The sequence below is a fragment of the Humulus lupulus genome, chromosome 8 (genome assembly GCF_963169125.1).
Source record: "Humulus lupulus chromosome 8, drHumLupu1.1, whole genome shotgun sequence".
Lineage (NCBI taxonomy): Eukaryota > Viridiplantae > Streptophyta > Magnoliopsida > Rosales > Cannabaceae > Humulus > Humulus lupulus.
Window position 1 is genome coordinate 179,515,435 of NC_084800.1, and position 14,465 is coordinate 179,529,899.

At 40.6% G+C, this 14,465-nt stretch overlaps 1 protein-coding gene across 2 annotated transcripts; it reads left to right on the forward strand.

Moving 5' to 3' along the window:
* The first annotated feature begins 12,327 nt into the window (after positions 1–12,327).
* LOC133798731 (uncharacterized) lies at positions 12,328–13,921 on the forward strand. 2 transcript variants are annotated; one of them, XM_062237188.1, is made up of 4 exons: positions 12,328–12,478; positions 13,058–13,119; positions 13,328–13,398; positions 13,506–13,921. In XM_062237188.1, exons 2-4 carry the CDS (start codon positions 13,089–13,091, stop codon positions 13,773–13,775), a joined length of 372 nt encoding a protein of 123 aa, XP_062093172.1. In that variant the 5' UTR covers positions 12,328–12,478; positions 13,058–13,088; the 3' UTR covers positions 13,776–13,921. The 2 variants fall into 2 exon arrangements, with proteins under 2 accessions (XP_062093172.1, XP_062093171.1); XM_062237187.1 differs by lacking the exon at positions 12,328–12,478 and having other exon boundaries at positions 12,519–13,119.
* The last annotated feature ends 544 nt before the right edge of the window (positions 13,922–14,465 follow it).

Below are 14,465 nucleotides of genomic sequence, written 5' to 3' on the forward strand. Positions count from 1 at the left end.
GATTCTAAGGAAGACATAATCTCCCACTTGGAACTCCTTGTCCCTTAGCTTGGGATCTGCATAGTTCTTCTGTCTACTCTGAGAAGCAAGCATCCGAGCTCTAATCTTCTCAATGGCCTCACTGGTCCTCTGAACTGCCTCAGGACCCAAGTATCTCCTTTCACCTGTCTCATCCCAATGAATGGGAGATCTGCATTTCCTACCATACAACATCTCATAAGGTGCAACTTCAATGGTAGACTGATAACTGTTGTTGTAGGAGAATTCTATCAAAGGTAGATACTTACTCCAAGATCCACCAAAGTCCAGTACACATGCTCTCAGCATGTCTTCTAATATCTAGATTGTCCTCTCAGATTGCCCATATGTCTGAGGATGATAAGCAGTAATAAAATTCAATTGTGTCCCCATGGCCTTCTGCAAACTCCCCCAGAACTTGGAAGTAAAAGTAGGGTCCCGATCTGACACGATCGACCTAGGAGCTCCATGAAGGCGCACGATCTCTCTTACATAGAGATATGCATACTGATCAACTGTATAAGTAGTCCTCACTGGCAGAAAGTAAGCTGACTTGGTGTAGCGATCCACTATCACCCAAATAGAATCATGCTGACCAACAGTCCTGGGTAAGCACACCACGAAATCCTTCGTGATGTCTTCCCCTTTCCACTCTGGGATATCCAGAGGCTGCAATAACCTTGCTGGCCTCTGATGCTCAGCCTTGACCTGTTGACATGTCAAGCACTTAGCCACATACTCTACTACATCTCTCTTCATCCCCGCCCACCAATATAACGATCTCACATCCTGACACATTTTTCGTGGTGCCTGGATGCAAAGAGTAAGGTGTAGAATGAGATTCATCCAGAATCTCTCGCCTCAAAGCGGTGTCTAATGGAACACATATCTGCCCCTTATATCTCAACAAGCCTAACTCAGACACCGTATAATCTCTGGATGCTCCAGCCAGAATATCCTCTCTAATCTTGATCAGTTGTGAATCACTCAACTGATCCTCCTTGATCCTCTCCAACAGCGTAGACTGTAGCGAAATATTAGCCAACTGGCCCACCAACAACTCTGTACCAGCTCTGGTCATATCATCTGCTAACTCCTTGGCTATCAGCCTCATACCATGAATCTGTCCTGGACCCTTCCGGCTTAAAGTATCAGCTACCACGTTGGCTTTTCCTGGATGATACAGAATCTCACAATCATAATCTTTCACTAACTCCAGCCAACGCCTTTGTCTCATATTCTAGTCTTTCTGGGTGAAGAAGTATTTCAGGCTCTTGTGGTCTGTATAGATCTCACACTTCTCTCCATAAAGATAATGTCTCCATATCTTTAAAGCAAAGACCACAGCCGCCAATTCTAAATCATGAGTGGGATATCTATTTTCATACTCCTTCAACTGACGAGAAGTATAAGCAATTACCTTCTCTGACTGCATCAGAACACAGCCCAAACCCTGATGAGAAGCATCACAATAAATCACAAACTTCTCCTAGTCTGTTGGAAGACTAAGAATCAGAGCTGTAATCAATCTCTGCTTCAGTTCCTGGAAGCTGTTCTCACATTTATCTTACCACACAAATCTCTGACTCTTGCGTGTCAGCTCAGTCAATGCAGTAGTAATCTTTGAGAACCCTTCCACGAAACGTCTATAATAACCTGCCAATCCAAGGAAACTTCTAACCTCATAAGCATTCTTTGGCCTTGGCCAATCTCTGACCGCTTCAATCTTCACTGGATCTACTTTAATCCCCTCCTTACTGACAATATGCCCAAGAAAGGATACCTGGGATAACCAGAACTCACATTTCTTGAATTTAGCAAACAGTCTGTGTTCCCTCATCCTCTGTAGAACCAACCTCAGATGCTGCTCATGCTTCGAATAAGTCTGAGAATACACCAGAATATCATAGATGAAGACGATCACAAACTGGTCCAGATAATCCTTGAACACTCTGTTCATCAGATCCATAAAAGCAACAGGGGCATTAGTCAATCCAAATGACATAACTAGGAACTCATAATGCCTATACCTGGTATGAAAAGCATTCTTCGGTATATCTCCTTCCTTAACCCTCAACTGATGATAACTAGAACGAAGATCAATCTTTGAGAATACCTTCTTACCTTGCAACTGATCAAATAGATCATCTATCCTTGGCAAAGGATACTTATTCTTAATTGTCAACTTATTTAGTTCTCTGTAATCAATACACATTCTCAGAGAACCATCCTTCTTCTTTACAAACAGAACTGGCGCACCCCAATGTGAGAAACTAGGTCTAATAAAACCCAAATCCAATAGTTCTTGCAACTGTACCTTTAGTTCTTTCAACTCAGCTGGGGCCATTCTGTAAGGTGCTCTAGACACTGGCTTCGTCCCTGGTGCCAGCTCTATAACAAACTCAATTTCTCTGTGCGGTGGAAACCCTGGCAAATCTTCTGGAAACACATCCAGAAACTCACATACAAGTCTAGTATCTTCTGGTCTCACTAGCTAAGAATCTAACACAACCTCTTTGCAATAAATCCCTAGCCCTCAACACAGAAATCACAGGGATACGGGGTCTATGCACAACACCAACAAACACAAAATGATCCTCACCTTCAGGCTCAAAGGTGACCATCTTCCTTCTGCAATCAATGGTTGCCCCATACTTTGCTAACCAATCCATACCCAATATCATATCGAAGTCAGTCATAACCAACTCTATTAAATCCATTGATAACTCTCTACCCTCTACTATCACTGGCAAAGATCTGACCCATCTCCTGGATACCACTAACTCTCTAATGGGTGACAAAGTTCCAAACCCTACAGCATAAAAATCACAAGGTCTACACAGTCTATCAATAATACTACTAGAAACAAAAGAGTGTGTAGCACCAGAATCAATCAATACATTATAAAGGGTTCCAACACTAAGAAGCTGACCTGTAACAACTGAGGGAGAAGCCTCAACTTCTGCTTGTGTCAATGCGAACACTCGAGCTGGGGCCGAGTTGTCCTCTTTCCTGGGTTCTTCTTTTCTTACTTGAGGGCAATCCTTCTTAAAATGACCTACTGCTCCACACAAATAGTAGGCCTTTGCCCTACACTCTCCCAAATGTCACCTCTTGCATCTAGGGAATTTAGGACGAATCTTTCAGGCTTCACTACCCCCTGGACGACCCATTGTAATACCACGGGGCCGCCTGTCAGGACCTGGAATTGGGAAGGTGTCAGGAACCTTCCTCTTCTGATCACTGGGGCCTACACCCCTACCAAAACCCACAAATGGAGGACCTGTCCTCCTAAAATCCTTCCTGGCTGCACTGTCACGCCAGATCCTATTCTCTGCACTCTCAGCTGTGAGTGCCTTCTCAACCACCTGTGCATAGGTAGTAACCCCAGCCACAGTGGTGATACGTACATCACGGGCTAATTTGGGCTGAAGCCCCTTTAGGAATCTCTCTCTCCTGGTCCCATCAGTGGGCACCAGCTCCATGACAAATTTTGCCAACCGATCAAACTTTAAGGCATACTCTATAACGACCCAAAATTGCTAATAAGGCTTAAGGGCCTTGATTAGTGTGCCTGGAGGGCATAATGGACTTTATGATTGATTTTAATGAGTAAAATGCATGATTATAATTTAAAGCATGTTATATGACTATTTGAATATTTGAGAAGCATGACTATGTGTATTAGTATGCATGTAGGCCCTGATTGTGTTAGAATGGCATAATTGTAATTTTGGCCATTTTGGGCATAACTATATTGTTATGTGATGATTTTTGAGACCACAGTGGTATGTGGATGTATCTGTGAGTTGTGACTCGAGACGATCCCAGATAGCAGATTAGCAGAAAAGTCATGGCGGGAAGTTATACCCAGCTCGGGGCGAGCCTGGGGTATAAATAGGAATCTGATGATTATATTGAGGTTAATTTGATGATGAGGAATACTTATTTGGTGATTTATCAAGTATTGGGAAGCAAGCGGGAAAATATTAGAGACACTTGAGGATTAGCGGGAATTGGGTAAAATGACTAAAATGGCCCTACTTGGACAAATGGGTTTAAAATTAATAGGGAGGGCATTTTGGTCATTTGGATTTTTAGAGATAGATTAAATAAGGCTTTATATACTTAGTGGGATTTATAGAGAGAGTGTGATGGCTGTGGAGAGAAAGAAAGAAAAGAAAGAAAAAGGAAGAAAAGAAAAGAGAGAAAACAGAGGGTTTCCAAAAGGGGCGGTTTGAGGATTCTAGCACCATTCCTCTTCAAATTTCTTGGAGCAAAGTTCAGTGGAGAGCTAGGATAGGCTGAGCATCAAGGATCCTAAGTTGGATTTGAAGACTTGGCAAGGATTAGCAAGAACACATCAATGTTTGAGGTAAGTGTTTAGAGTTTTCAGTTTTAAGGGTTTGGCTGGTTTGAGCTGTGTTTTGAGCTGAGATGATGGGAATTTTAGGGAATTTCTGGGCAAGCTTTGAGGAAGAGCAAGCTATGGAGGTCTAGGAAATGAATCAAGGTCGAAATTGCATCAACGGTATGAATTCTAAGCCTTTAACTTTGTTGTTTGATTGAATTTCTGGGTTTAGGGTTAACCATGGTAAATTTTGAGATTTGGGATGAATGTGCTTGGGTTTTGAGGATTTGGGATGCTTGGGATGAGTGGAGAGTGTTTATAAGCTTGATTTTGAGTTTGGTAAAAATTTGGGGAAGTTTGGGGTTGAAATGGTTGAAGGAAATCGCAGAAAGCGATTTCTGGTGTTGCCTGCCTGCAACTAGCGCTACAGCGCTAGTCTTTGGGCGCTGTAGCGCTAGGCCCTGTTTCTGGGTGGTGCGGTTCTGCTTGTAGCGCTATAGCGCTCTCTTTTGAGCGCTGTAGCGCTACCCTGTACCCAGAAAGGGGTTTTTGGGCTATTTTTGAGGGATTTTGACCTAGGGTTCGGGGTTCGATTCCACCACCTTGTTTTGTGGATCTAGGTCTTCCCGGGGGGTTTGGGATTGGTCCCGAGGCTAGGTTTTCGGACTTGGGGTTCGGTGTTGACTTTGACCTATGGCTGTGTTTAGGTGTGCGCTAAGGCTCGTGTGGGATCGTGCTCAAGGAGTCAAGTGTTGTAAGCTTTCAAATTGACAGGTAAGAAAACTATAGCACCCGTAGGACAGGGCATGGGCCCATAGTGTGATTGCAGGGCACGACCCTATATTGCATTACATGTTAGGGTGCAGACTTAATTGAATTGATTGCCGGGCATTGTAACGACCCAAATTCAGTTAGGCTTAAGGGCCTGGAGTAGTGTGCCAGGAGGGCATAATGGAATTCTGTGTGTGTCTTTAATGAGTTTTATGCATGATTATGATTTAATGCACGTTATATGACTATTTGAATTATTCGAGATGCATGACTATGTGAATTAGTATGCCTGTAGACCTGATTGTCTTAGAATGAGCATGATTGTAATCTGGCCATGTTAGGGCATAACTGTGATAATTGTACCATGTGAATCGTGCCATGTGAGTGTGATGTTATTATCAGGATGCACGCATCGAGACAGTCCTAGTGAGCCAATTAGTCTAAAAGTCACAACGGGATGTTGTACCCGGCTCGGGAGGAGCCTAGGGGTACTTCGGGAATCTTATAAGTGAGTTGAGAATGAGTGGTTAGTTATTGGTAATTGGGTAACCATTTGTAACTACTGTGAGTAACAAGTTTTAGATAGAAAATGGTAGAAATGAAATAGAAGTGAAAGGACTTAAGTGCCCTTGAAGGTTTAGTTAGGAAGGGTTATGAAGAAGGGGTAAAATGGTCTTTTGGCAAGGGTAATAGACAAATTGCAGCTGGGATTTAGGGGGGCACGGTTTGGGCATTGGGCATTTGAGTGTTTGATAAAATTAGAAGAGAAGAAAAAGAAGAAGAAAGAAAGGTTAGGGCAAGAAGAAGAAGAAGAGAAGGAGAAGTGGGAGTCTAGGAGGAGATCAAGGAAGCTTTGTGTGGATTCTCCATTTGAGGTAAGGGTTTTATACACATTTAAGTTTGGGTTCTGTTTTGATTTGAGGAATTTAAAGCCTAAGCTAAGCATTGTTAAGTTTTGGTTTGGGTTGCTGAAATTTAGAGATCAAAGGTGTGGATCTTGGGTGTGTTGATGTTTTGATCTTGTTTCTAGTGTCTATAGGTGGTTAGATGGTTCATATGAAGTTTGGAATTGAGTTTTGGGATTGGGATATGTGTTTGGGTTGGTTTTGAGGTATTTTGGATGAAGGAATTGAAGGAGAAAAACCCAGAAATTCGGGTTCGTAAGGGCGCGCAGCGGCCCTGTTCTAGGGCGCCGCGGCGCAAGGCTGGTTCCAGGGGGGTGTGGCCTCTGACTTGTTAAGCGCCGCGACCCTGTAGGGCTGAGCCGCGGCGCTAGGCCATTTTCAGGGCACCAAAATTTCCATTTTTGAGCTTTTGCTCCAAGGGTTCGGGGGATGTTTCCAATGACTTATTTTAGGATTTTGGGAGTTCCGAGAGTGCGGGATTGGTCCCGGGAAGTGGTTTTGGGTTTGGTTAGTATTAAAAGTGTTTTATGTGTGTTGTGACTAGGATTTCAGGGAGGCTCGTGCTAGAGGACCGTGCTCGTGACCGTGGTGCATCGGAAAGCACGGAATACAGGTAAGAAAACCGTAACACCCGAGAATAGGGCATAGGCCCACTGTGTGATTGCAGGGCATGGCCCTAGATTGTATTGTGTGCAAATGTGTAATCTTAGATGAACTATTGTATGTTTGAATGGTTATTTCTGAATGTATTATATGTGTGATTGTAATGGAATGAACGGCTAAGGCCGAGAGCGGCGTAGGCCGGGTACGGCAGTGGGGCCGGAAGTAACGCTCAACACATGGGATGCTATAGCCAGGGTGGGACCCAAGGGATACATGAGTTATCCTACGGTGAGGATCGAGACCCCAAGCTTTGGTAAGGCCTCTGGGGCGGCATGGCCGTGCTTGTTTAATCTTATGGTTTTCCTATATATCTGTGAATTATGCCAGCTATATTAATTGCATATGTTATGTGCTATTTGGGTTTTCTTGCTGGGCTTCGGCTCACGGGTGCTCCGTGTGGCAGATAAAAGCAAGGAGTCAGTCAACCGGCCATGAGTATGGAGAGCGTGGGAGCGGCGCGTACATGTTCGGCCTGCCCGACTGCTTTGGTTGGGGGCATTTTGTAAATGGCTGGATTAATCCATTTTTTTTATAGTTAACCTGGTGTAAATCTATTTTTGAGCTGTAAATATTTTGTAAACCTTATTTTGGGATCTCAGATGTTTTATACTTAACGTTTTCAATGAAGTTAAACATTTTAAAAGAGTACAGCCTTAAATTCTGATTTATCCACACTTTTGGTTTTAGAAACCACTTTGAGTCAATTAAATGCACAATTTCTGTTTCAAACTCACTTAGTAACGGCTCTAAGGTAGTAGGGCGTTACAGGCATGGCCCTAAATTGTATTACATGATTATGGTATAGTTTTGATTAAAATTGTCATATGTTTGGATGTTATTTGAATTATACTATATGTGATTATAGTAGCGAGAACGACAAATGAGCCGAGAACGGCAATTGAGCCGAGAACGGCAAGGGAGCCACGAACGGCAGCAGGGCCGGGAGTAACACCTAGCACATGGGATGCTTATAGTCAGGGTGGGACCCAATGGATACATGAGTTATCCTTATGGTAAGGACCGAGACCCCAGGCTTGGGTTAGGCCTCTGGGGCGGCATGGCCGTGTTTGTTCAGTCTGATGGTTTCCTATTTATCAATGGACTATATGCTGGTATATTATATGCATATGTTATTTACTGCATGAGTTTTCTTGCTGGGCTTCGGCTCACGGGTGCTCTGTGTTGCAGGTAAGGGCAAAGATTGAGTCGACCAGCCATGATATGGAGAGCATGAAGCGACGCGTACATGTTTGGCCTGCCCGACTGCTTTGGTTGGGGGTTATTTGAGAAATGGTTGTAATAATCTGTGATTTTAATAATTAATCGTCTGTAAACTTATTTTAAGTCATAACTAGTTTTCAAACCTTATTTTGGGATCCCAAATGTTTAATACTAGAAGTTTTCAATGAAATAACGCATTTTCAAAGATTACAGCCTCAACTTTTGCTTAGCCACACTTTTGTTTTAAAAAAACCTCGGTTAGCGAGTTAATTGCACAAAGTTTCTTTTAAAAACTCACTTAGTAACGGATCTAAGGAAGTAGGGTGTTACATACTCAGTGACTGACAAACTTCCCTGAAGTAGCCTGATGAACTCTTCAGCTTTAGCTGCCCTGATGCCATCATTGTAGTATTTGTCGTTGAACAGAGTTTGAAACTCCTCCCAACTCAGGGCATTTACATTCTTGGTCTGGGTAATCACCTCCCACCAGATCCGGGCATCCTCCCGAAACATATAAGTGGCACAAGCCACCCTCTCATTACCAGTTACCCTCATTAAATCAAGGATAGTGGTAATCATACTCATCCACTGCTCCGCCTTGGAAGGATCTGCACTGCCCTCAAATACCGGAGGTTGCTACTTCCTGAACCTTTCATAGAGAGGTTCCCATTTATTTCCAACCTCAGGTAGCTGCTCTGCTGCTGGCAATGGCACAGGAGGTGCCTCTGATACACTGGCCACTACAGGCGCTTGCTATTGTCTAAGGAGACGAAGCTCTTCTCCCTGTTTCAACACTGTTGCCTACAAGTCATTAAACAACTGCTACCAGTTTGTAGGAGCTGGCTGTGGAATCTGTGACTGGTCATTCTCTTGACCCTGACTGTTATTATTATTCTGGCCCTGATCACTTTGGCCAGCTGAAGTATCTGTCTGCCCCAGATTCATTCTTATCTGTTATACCTTGCTGAAACATTGATCAATATAGCCAGTGAGGTAGTAATAACTAAACCTCTTGCCGCCTTATGGTCCAAGAACAAGCAGAAAATTATCATATTCCACAATCATACAATTTTACAGGAAAATACATGTTTATAGCATTTAGCACTTAGCATGTATCACATAATAGTTCACAAACAACAATACTAATAAGTATGTTCCAGCAATCTCAGTACTAATTAGCACACCTTTGCTGAGGATATAATATTTCAGGGCACTGGTTTAACATGGTGTCTCATGCATATAGGTAAAGCATATATACTATATTTAAACAGTTATACACATAACTACATAAATAGTTACCAAGCCATGAGTTGAGCTTGACTTCAGTGATGTGTGTACATGCTCAGCCAGTCTACAGGAACCTTAACCTTGGCACGCTCTGATACTAAGTTGTAACGCCCTGGCTACCCTAGAACAATTACGATGAACAGTGAACCGGAAATTTGACTCGCTACCCAAGTCCTTTGGTTTAAAATGTGCTTCTAAGTGTTATTAACATGCTAAGGTGGAAAAACCAATAAAAAGGAAAGGATATATTTTATTAAGTATATAAACTGTTCATGAGCTCATTAAAAACTTCTACAAGTTATTTATAACAAAAAATGGTTACTACCGCTTCAAATTTACAACCCCGCCGACCTAAGCGGCAAAAATAGGGTAAACCCCCTAGTTCCTCTGAGAACTCCTTGGCCGTGGTGGTCAAGCGGCCGCATATGTACACATCACCACCTAAGCTCTCCACTTAAGGCTGGGTGAGCTTTTCTTTCCCTTTACCTGCACCACATAGCACCCATGAGCCAAGGCCCGGCAAGAAAACACAGTATTTCATATAAACATTATCAAATGATTATTATTATAATCACATAGAGCTTATAGCTCTTAAACAGATGAGTGAATATCACTTGAGGTTCTGGTAAACCATAATGAGTGACTGACAAGCAAGTCACTAATTTAAACAGATGAGTGACTGCTGGGTAAGTAACTAGCTTAAACAGATGAAGGACTGATGGGTAATTCTCTAACTTAACAGATGAGTGATTGATGGGTAAGTCACACAAGCGCTTTTAGTTTTCATCGAACTTGAGGTCGGTCTGGCATTAACGCTATTCTGATTCATTTAATGCAGATGTCGATTAGATCTAATATTTATTGGCTTGCACTGAACATGCTAAGGCTGTCCTGACTTATAAGTTAGCACTGTGTGACCAGTGCCCAGTGCCACTGCCGAACTTGACTAATAAGTCCCAGCTTCACAGTTGATACTGACACCTTTGCCAAATCTGACTAATTAGTCAGTACCATGCACAAGTGAGCAAGATTTGCTAAGCATTCGATAACCAATCCATGTCCACATTTACACAATCAACATGCCTCAAGTATAATCATGCATGTCACATATGGGGTGCAGTTTTCTTACCTCTGGTTAGAGTGAGAAATAATATAAGAACGACCCTTGAGAACGATCAACCTTTAGATTCCTTAGCGGTTACCTAATCATAACCAATTATAAACCATTAATAAAATAAATCAATAAATGGTTCACAATCTAAACAACACACTCGGGATCAATCCTTCACTCGCGGGACTCTCAAACTACTCAAAAGGGGTAAAGGAACCAACCCCCGAGCCTTAAAAACCATCCCGAGCCCTAAAAACAACATTCCCTGAAAATGACCTAGTACCTAGGCACTGCCCACCAGCGCTGGGGCGCTGCCCCAAATCAGAGAGGGCCATTTTCTGCCCTGCATAGCGCTGGGGCGCTAGGACTGGCGCTGGGGCGCCAACTTCAGACCAGCAACTCCTCTGAATTTCCCTCCTTGCGATTCCCCTTGAAACCAACCTTCCAAACCAATCCCAAACCTTACCAAAACATCCAATTCAATCCCTAAACCTCACCTACATCACCCCCTCACCGAAACCCAATCAATCATACACAAAAACTCCCATTGATTCCAACTATCCACATCAAAATCTATAGGCTGAAAACTAAAAGAAAAACAGAGTAACACTTGGAATTCATGGAAAATTTCTTACCTCCAGCTGGTTTTGAATTCTCCTTAGTAGATGAACTAAGTCTATAACCTCCAAGCTTTGATTTCCTAGCTTGATTCTTCAATTTGGGACCAAAAACTTCAAAGAGAGATAGAGGGAGGGTGATGTACAGGAAGAAGAAGTGAGGCTCTGTTTTTGTTCTGTATGTTTCTACAGCCAACCTAAACCATGTATATCCTAAGCCAAATGACCCTAATGCCCCTAGGTCATTTAAAGCTTCTAAAGTCTCCCTAAGGGTAAAATCGTCATCTTTCACCTATTTCGTTAATCATAATTAACGCTATCCAATTCTCGCTATTCTCAAATACCAATAATTCATATCTCGTTACCCTTTTATTCCCGGCAATGCTCTAATCATTAAAACATCCCGAGACTCACCCCGAGCCTTGAACTTAATCCCGTTATAACTAAACCGCTACTTAATATTCAAAGATCGTCTCATGCTGATTAGCTCGAAAAAATCCACATTATAATATGGCCTCAACAATATATCACCGAAATGCATACAAATATACAATTATGCTCTCAAATGGCCAAATTACCAAAATACCCCTGTCATGAAATGTGGACCCACAGGCATGCATTTAACATCATATTATAATATAATTCACATAAACATACATATTATAATTTAATGGCATAATTAAACAGTTATGACCCTCTTGACCTACTAATCCAGCCATTAAACCGCATTAGGGATTTTGGACATTACAGTTGGAGTCATCAAGTTTGATTGAAATTGTTTGATTCACCAAAGGGAACCCAAACGAAGAACTAGTGATGGAAAGAGGCGGAATTGGTGCGACAGGGTAGGGTAGAATTGGAGTAGCTGGCAATGTGTGTGGTGGAGACATTGGTGGATTCGGTGGAGCCGAAGATGTAGATGCGGTGATAGCATTGGACGCCATCAGAGGAGCTATAAAAGTGCTAATACCATGGTAGAAGGAATGATAAAATTGTTGCATTCTTAGTAATAGTAAAGGATATAGAGTATATAGAACCCTTTTTGGATGGGGACCATTACACGGAATAAGGACACCTGTATAGCCCTAGAAACACCCATGACTAATCCAATAAATTACATATTAATAAAAGATTAATCTATGGTTAAATACATTTTGAATATTATATTATCATATTACTTTGTAAAACGAGAAAAAAATGAAAATGCACCTTCAACTTTATTCTTGTTAAACAAAATAAAAAAAAAATAGAAATGAGTAGTTTGATAATAACGGTATAATTGTAATAAAGATAAAAACTATTAGCAATTATGTTGTAAAAATTGACATTATTTGTAAAAATACACGTCATTATTTAATTAGAAGAGAGTGCAAAAAGTTTGAGTGAGAGTCTCCTGCCACTCCTTAACTAAGCTTATTCTAGACACTACCATATTCCTATAAAAGCTGTGATCATGCAAAAGTCCTCTTCATTCATCTCTCCCTCTCTCTTTCAACTTTAAAGAAAGCAAAACTAGCTTAACCAACAAATTAAGGTACGCAAATTTTGCTTTTATGGTCTTTAACTTAGTGTTAACCTAAGTTTTGTTCAATGTTATATTATTAATTTTTTATGGGGTTTGTTGTCCAGAAATTGGTAATATCAACATTACAGTAATGCAATGGGTTTTGTGATATTCTGCAAAATAAATATTCTCCAAATAATAGAATGTTAATTTTTTTAACATAAGTTTGTATGTGTGCATGTAGATATAGCACCTTGTATATACATGTAGATCTAATTGTGTAATTAAAAATTTGATATTTAAAAATTATGAGGAGTGAGTGATCTTAACAAGGCCAACATACAACATTACTAGGTTTTGGCTTTCTGAATCAAAGCTTTGAAAATGAAAAGATACTGTCAATTTGTGTAAAACTCGTTTTTACTGTTAATTTGTTCTTTTGGTATTATTCTAATTCCGTATAATCTTAATATTGTATACGACTGAGTTACCAAAACAAAAGGTAAATAATCCTGTTGTACTGGTCTCTGATTTCCGAATAAAGCTTTGTCAATTTATACATCTGTTGTATATATACATTATGCACAAACATATATCTAAATTTTTCAGGGAGTGTATAGGACTATCTCTTTCTGAGAAAATGCCTCGGCTGTATGAAGCAAATAATGAAGGTTAGCTTTGCATATTAATTGTAACTATATCTGCCTTGTTTGAAATGGGCCTGAAAACGAAATAATGCCTATATACATGTCCGGATAAATGAAGAATATCGTTGATAACTACATCTACATGTATATATAATATGAATCCATTGTTGCAATACAGGATCATATGATAAAGTGTACATTTGACTTGTATAATATGTTTGGTATTAACCAGAAAGGGAATGGCAAGTAAATGCAAAGTTGATGCTGCAGATTATTGATGAATTTGAAAAGAATGAAAAGGAGGTGAGATAGACAACTAATGATTAAGGTCATTAATTATAACATGATGTATGTAATTAATTAACTTTGTGTGGTTTTTTGTTTTGTTTTTTTTGATGGGAGGGAATTAGGGTATTGATAGGAAAGTGGAGTTGATGGAGAGTGAAATGACATGCTTGGAAAGGACAATGAAGGAGCAGAAGGAGTTGATTAGGAGCTTGAAGGCTCACAATTTGGGTGTCAGCAAATCAGAGGTGGAGTTCGAACGCTCCAGACTCAACCGGCTATGCAAGCAGGCCAAGCCTGAAATAGATCGCCTCCACGATGAAACCAACCGTCTCACTACTTTGTTACTTGAGAAAAAGATTCTAATGGAGCAAATCAAGGCGGCCGTCATGTGACAAAAAAAAAAATCTAATATTAACTTATCTATTCAGGTCTTCTGCCCTAGCTAGAAGAACTTTGTATGGTTTGAATTTTATATTTTCGATATGTTCCAGTTGCTTAATGGATCCTTTTAATATAAAAGTTGTTGGTTCTATTGGGAGATTCTGCTGTGCCACTCCTGCTCTAACTCGTATGTGTGGGGCTGTTTTTTGTGTGATCCATTGGAATTATTGTAAGTGTATGCTTGTGTGAATATTACTTGTGTCTTCCAACACCCACGTTTCCACTTTTGACCCACAAATCATGGTTTATCAAATCACATTTAATCCATTAATTTTTTAATTTTCCTTAATTTTACATGCTTTTCCACTGTTGGAGTGGTGGCATTACTACAGTCGGAGTGGTGGATCATTTTATTTAATTTTTAAAAAAATGAAATTCAACATTGCTGTGGTTATCTTACAATATGATATAATTACAAAATATAGGGAAGTTGTCACGTGTCCTCTTCTAATTTTTGGTCTGGGATTTATTTAAAGAAATTTTATTTTATATGCAGGTAATTTTTTTAATATGTAACATAAACCCTCATTTCTTCTTTCAATGTTGTTTACCGAGTTTTTCGGAAACGAATAACTAACAGAATAATAAAAAGATAAGAACTGTAGAAATGCTGAAATGTAACTAAACAAACAGTGTTTTTA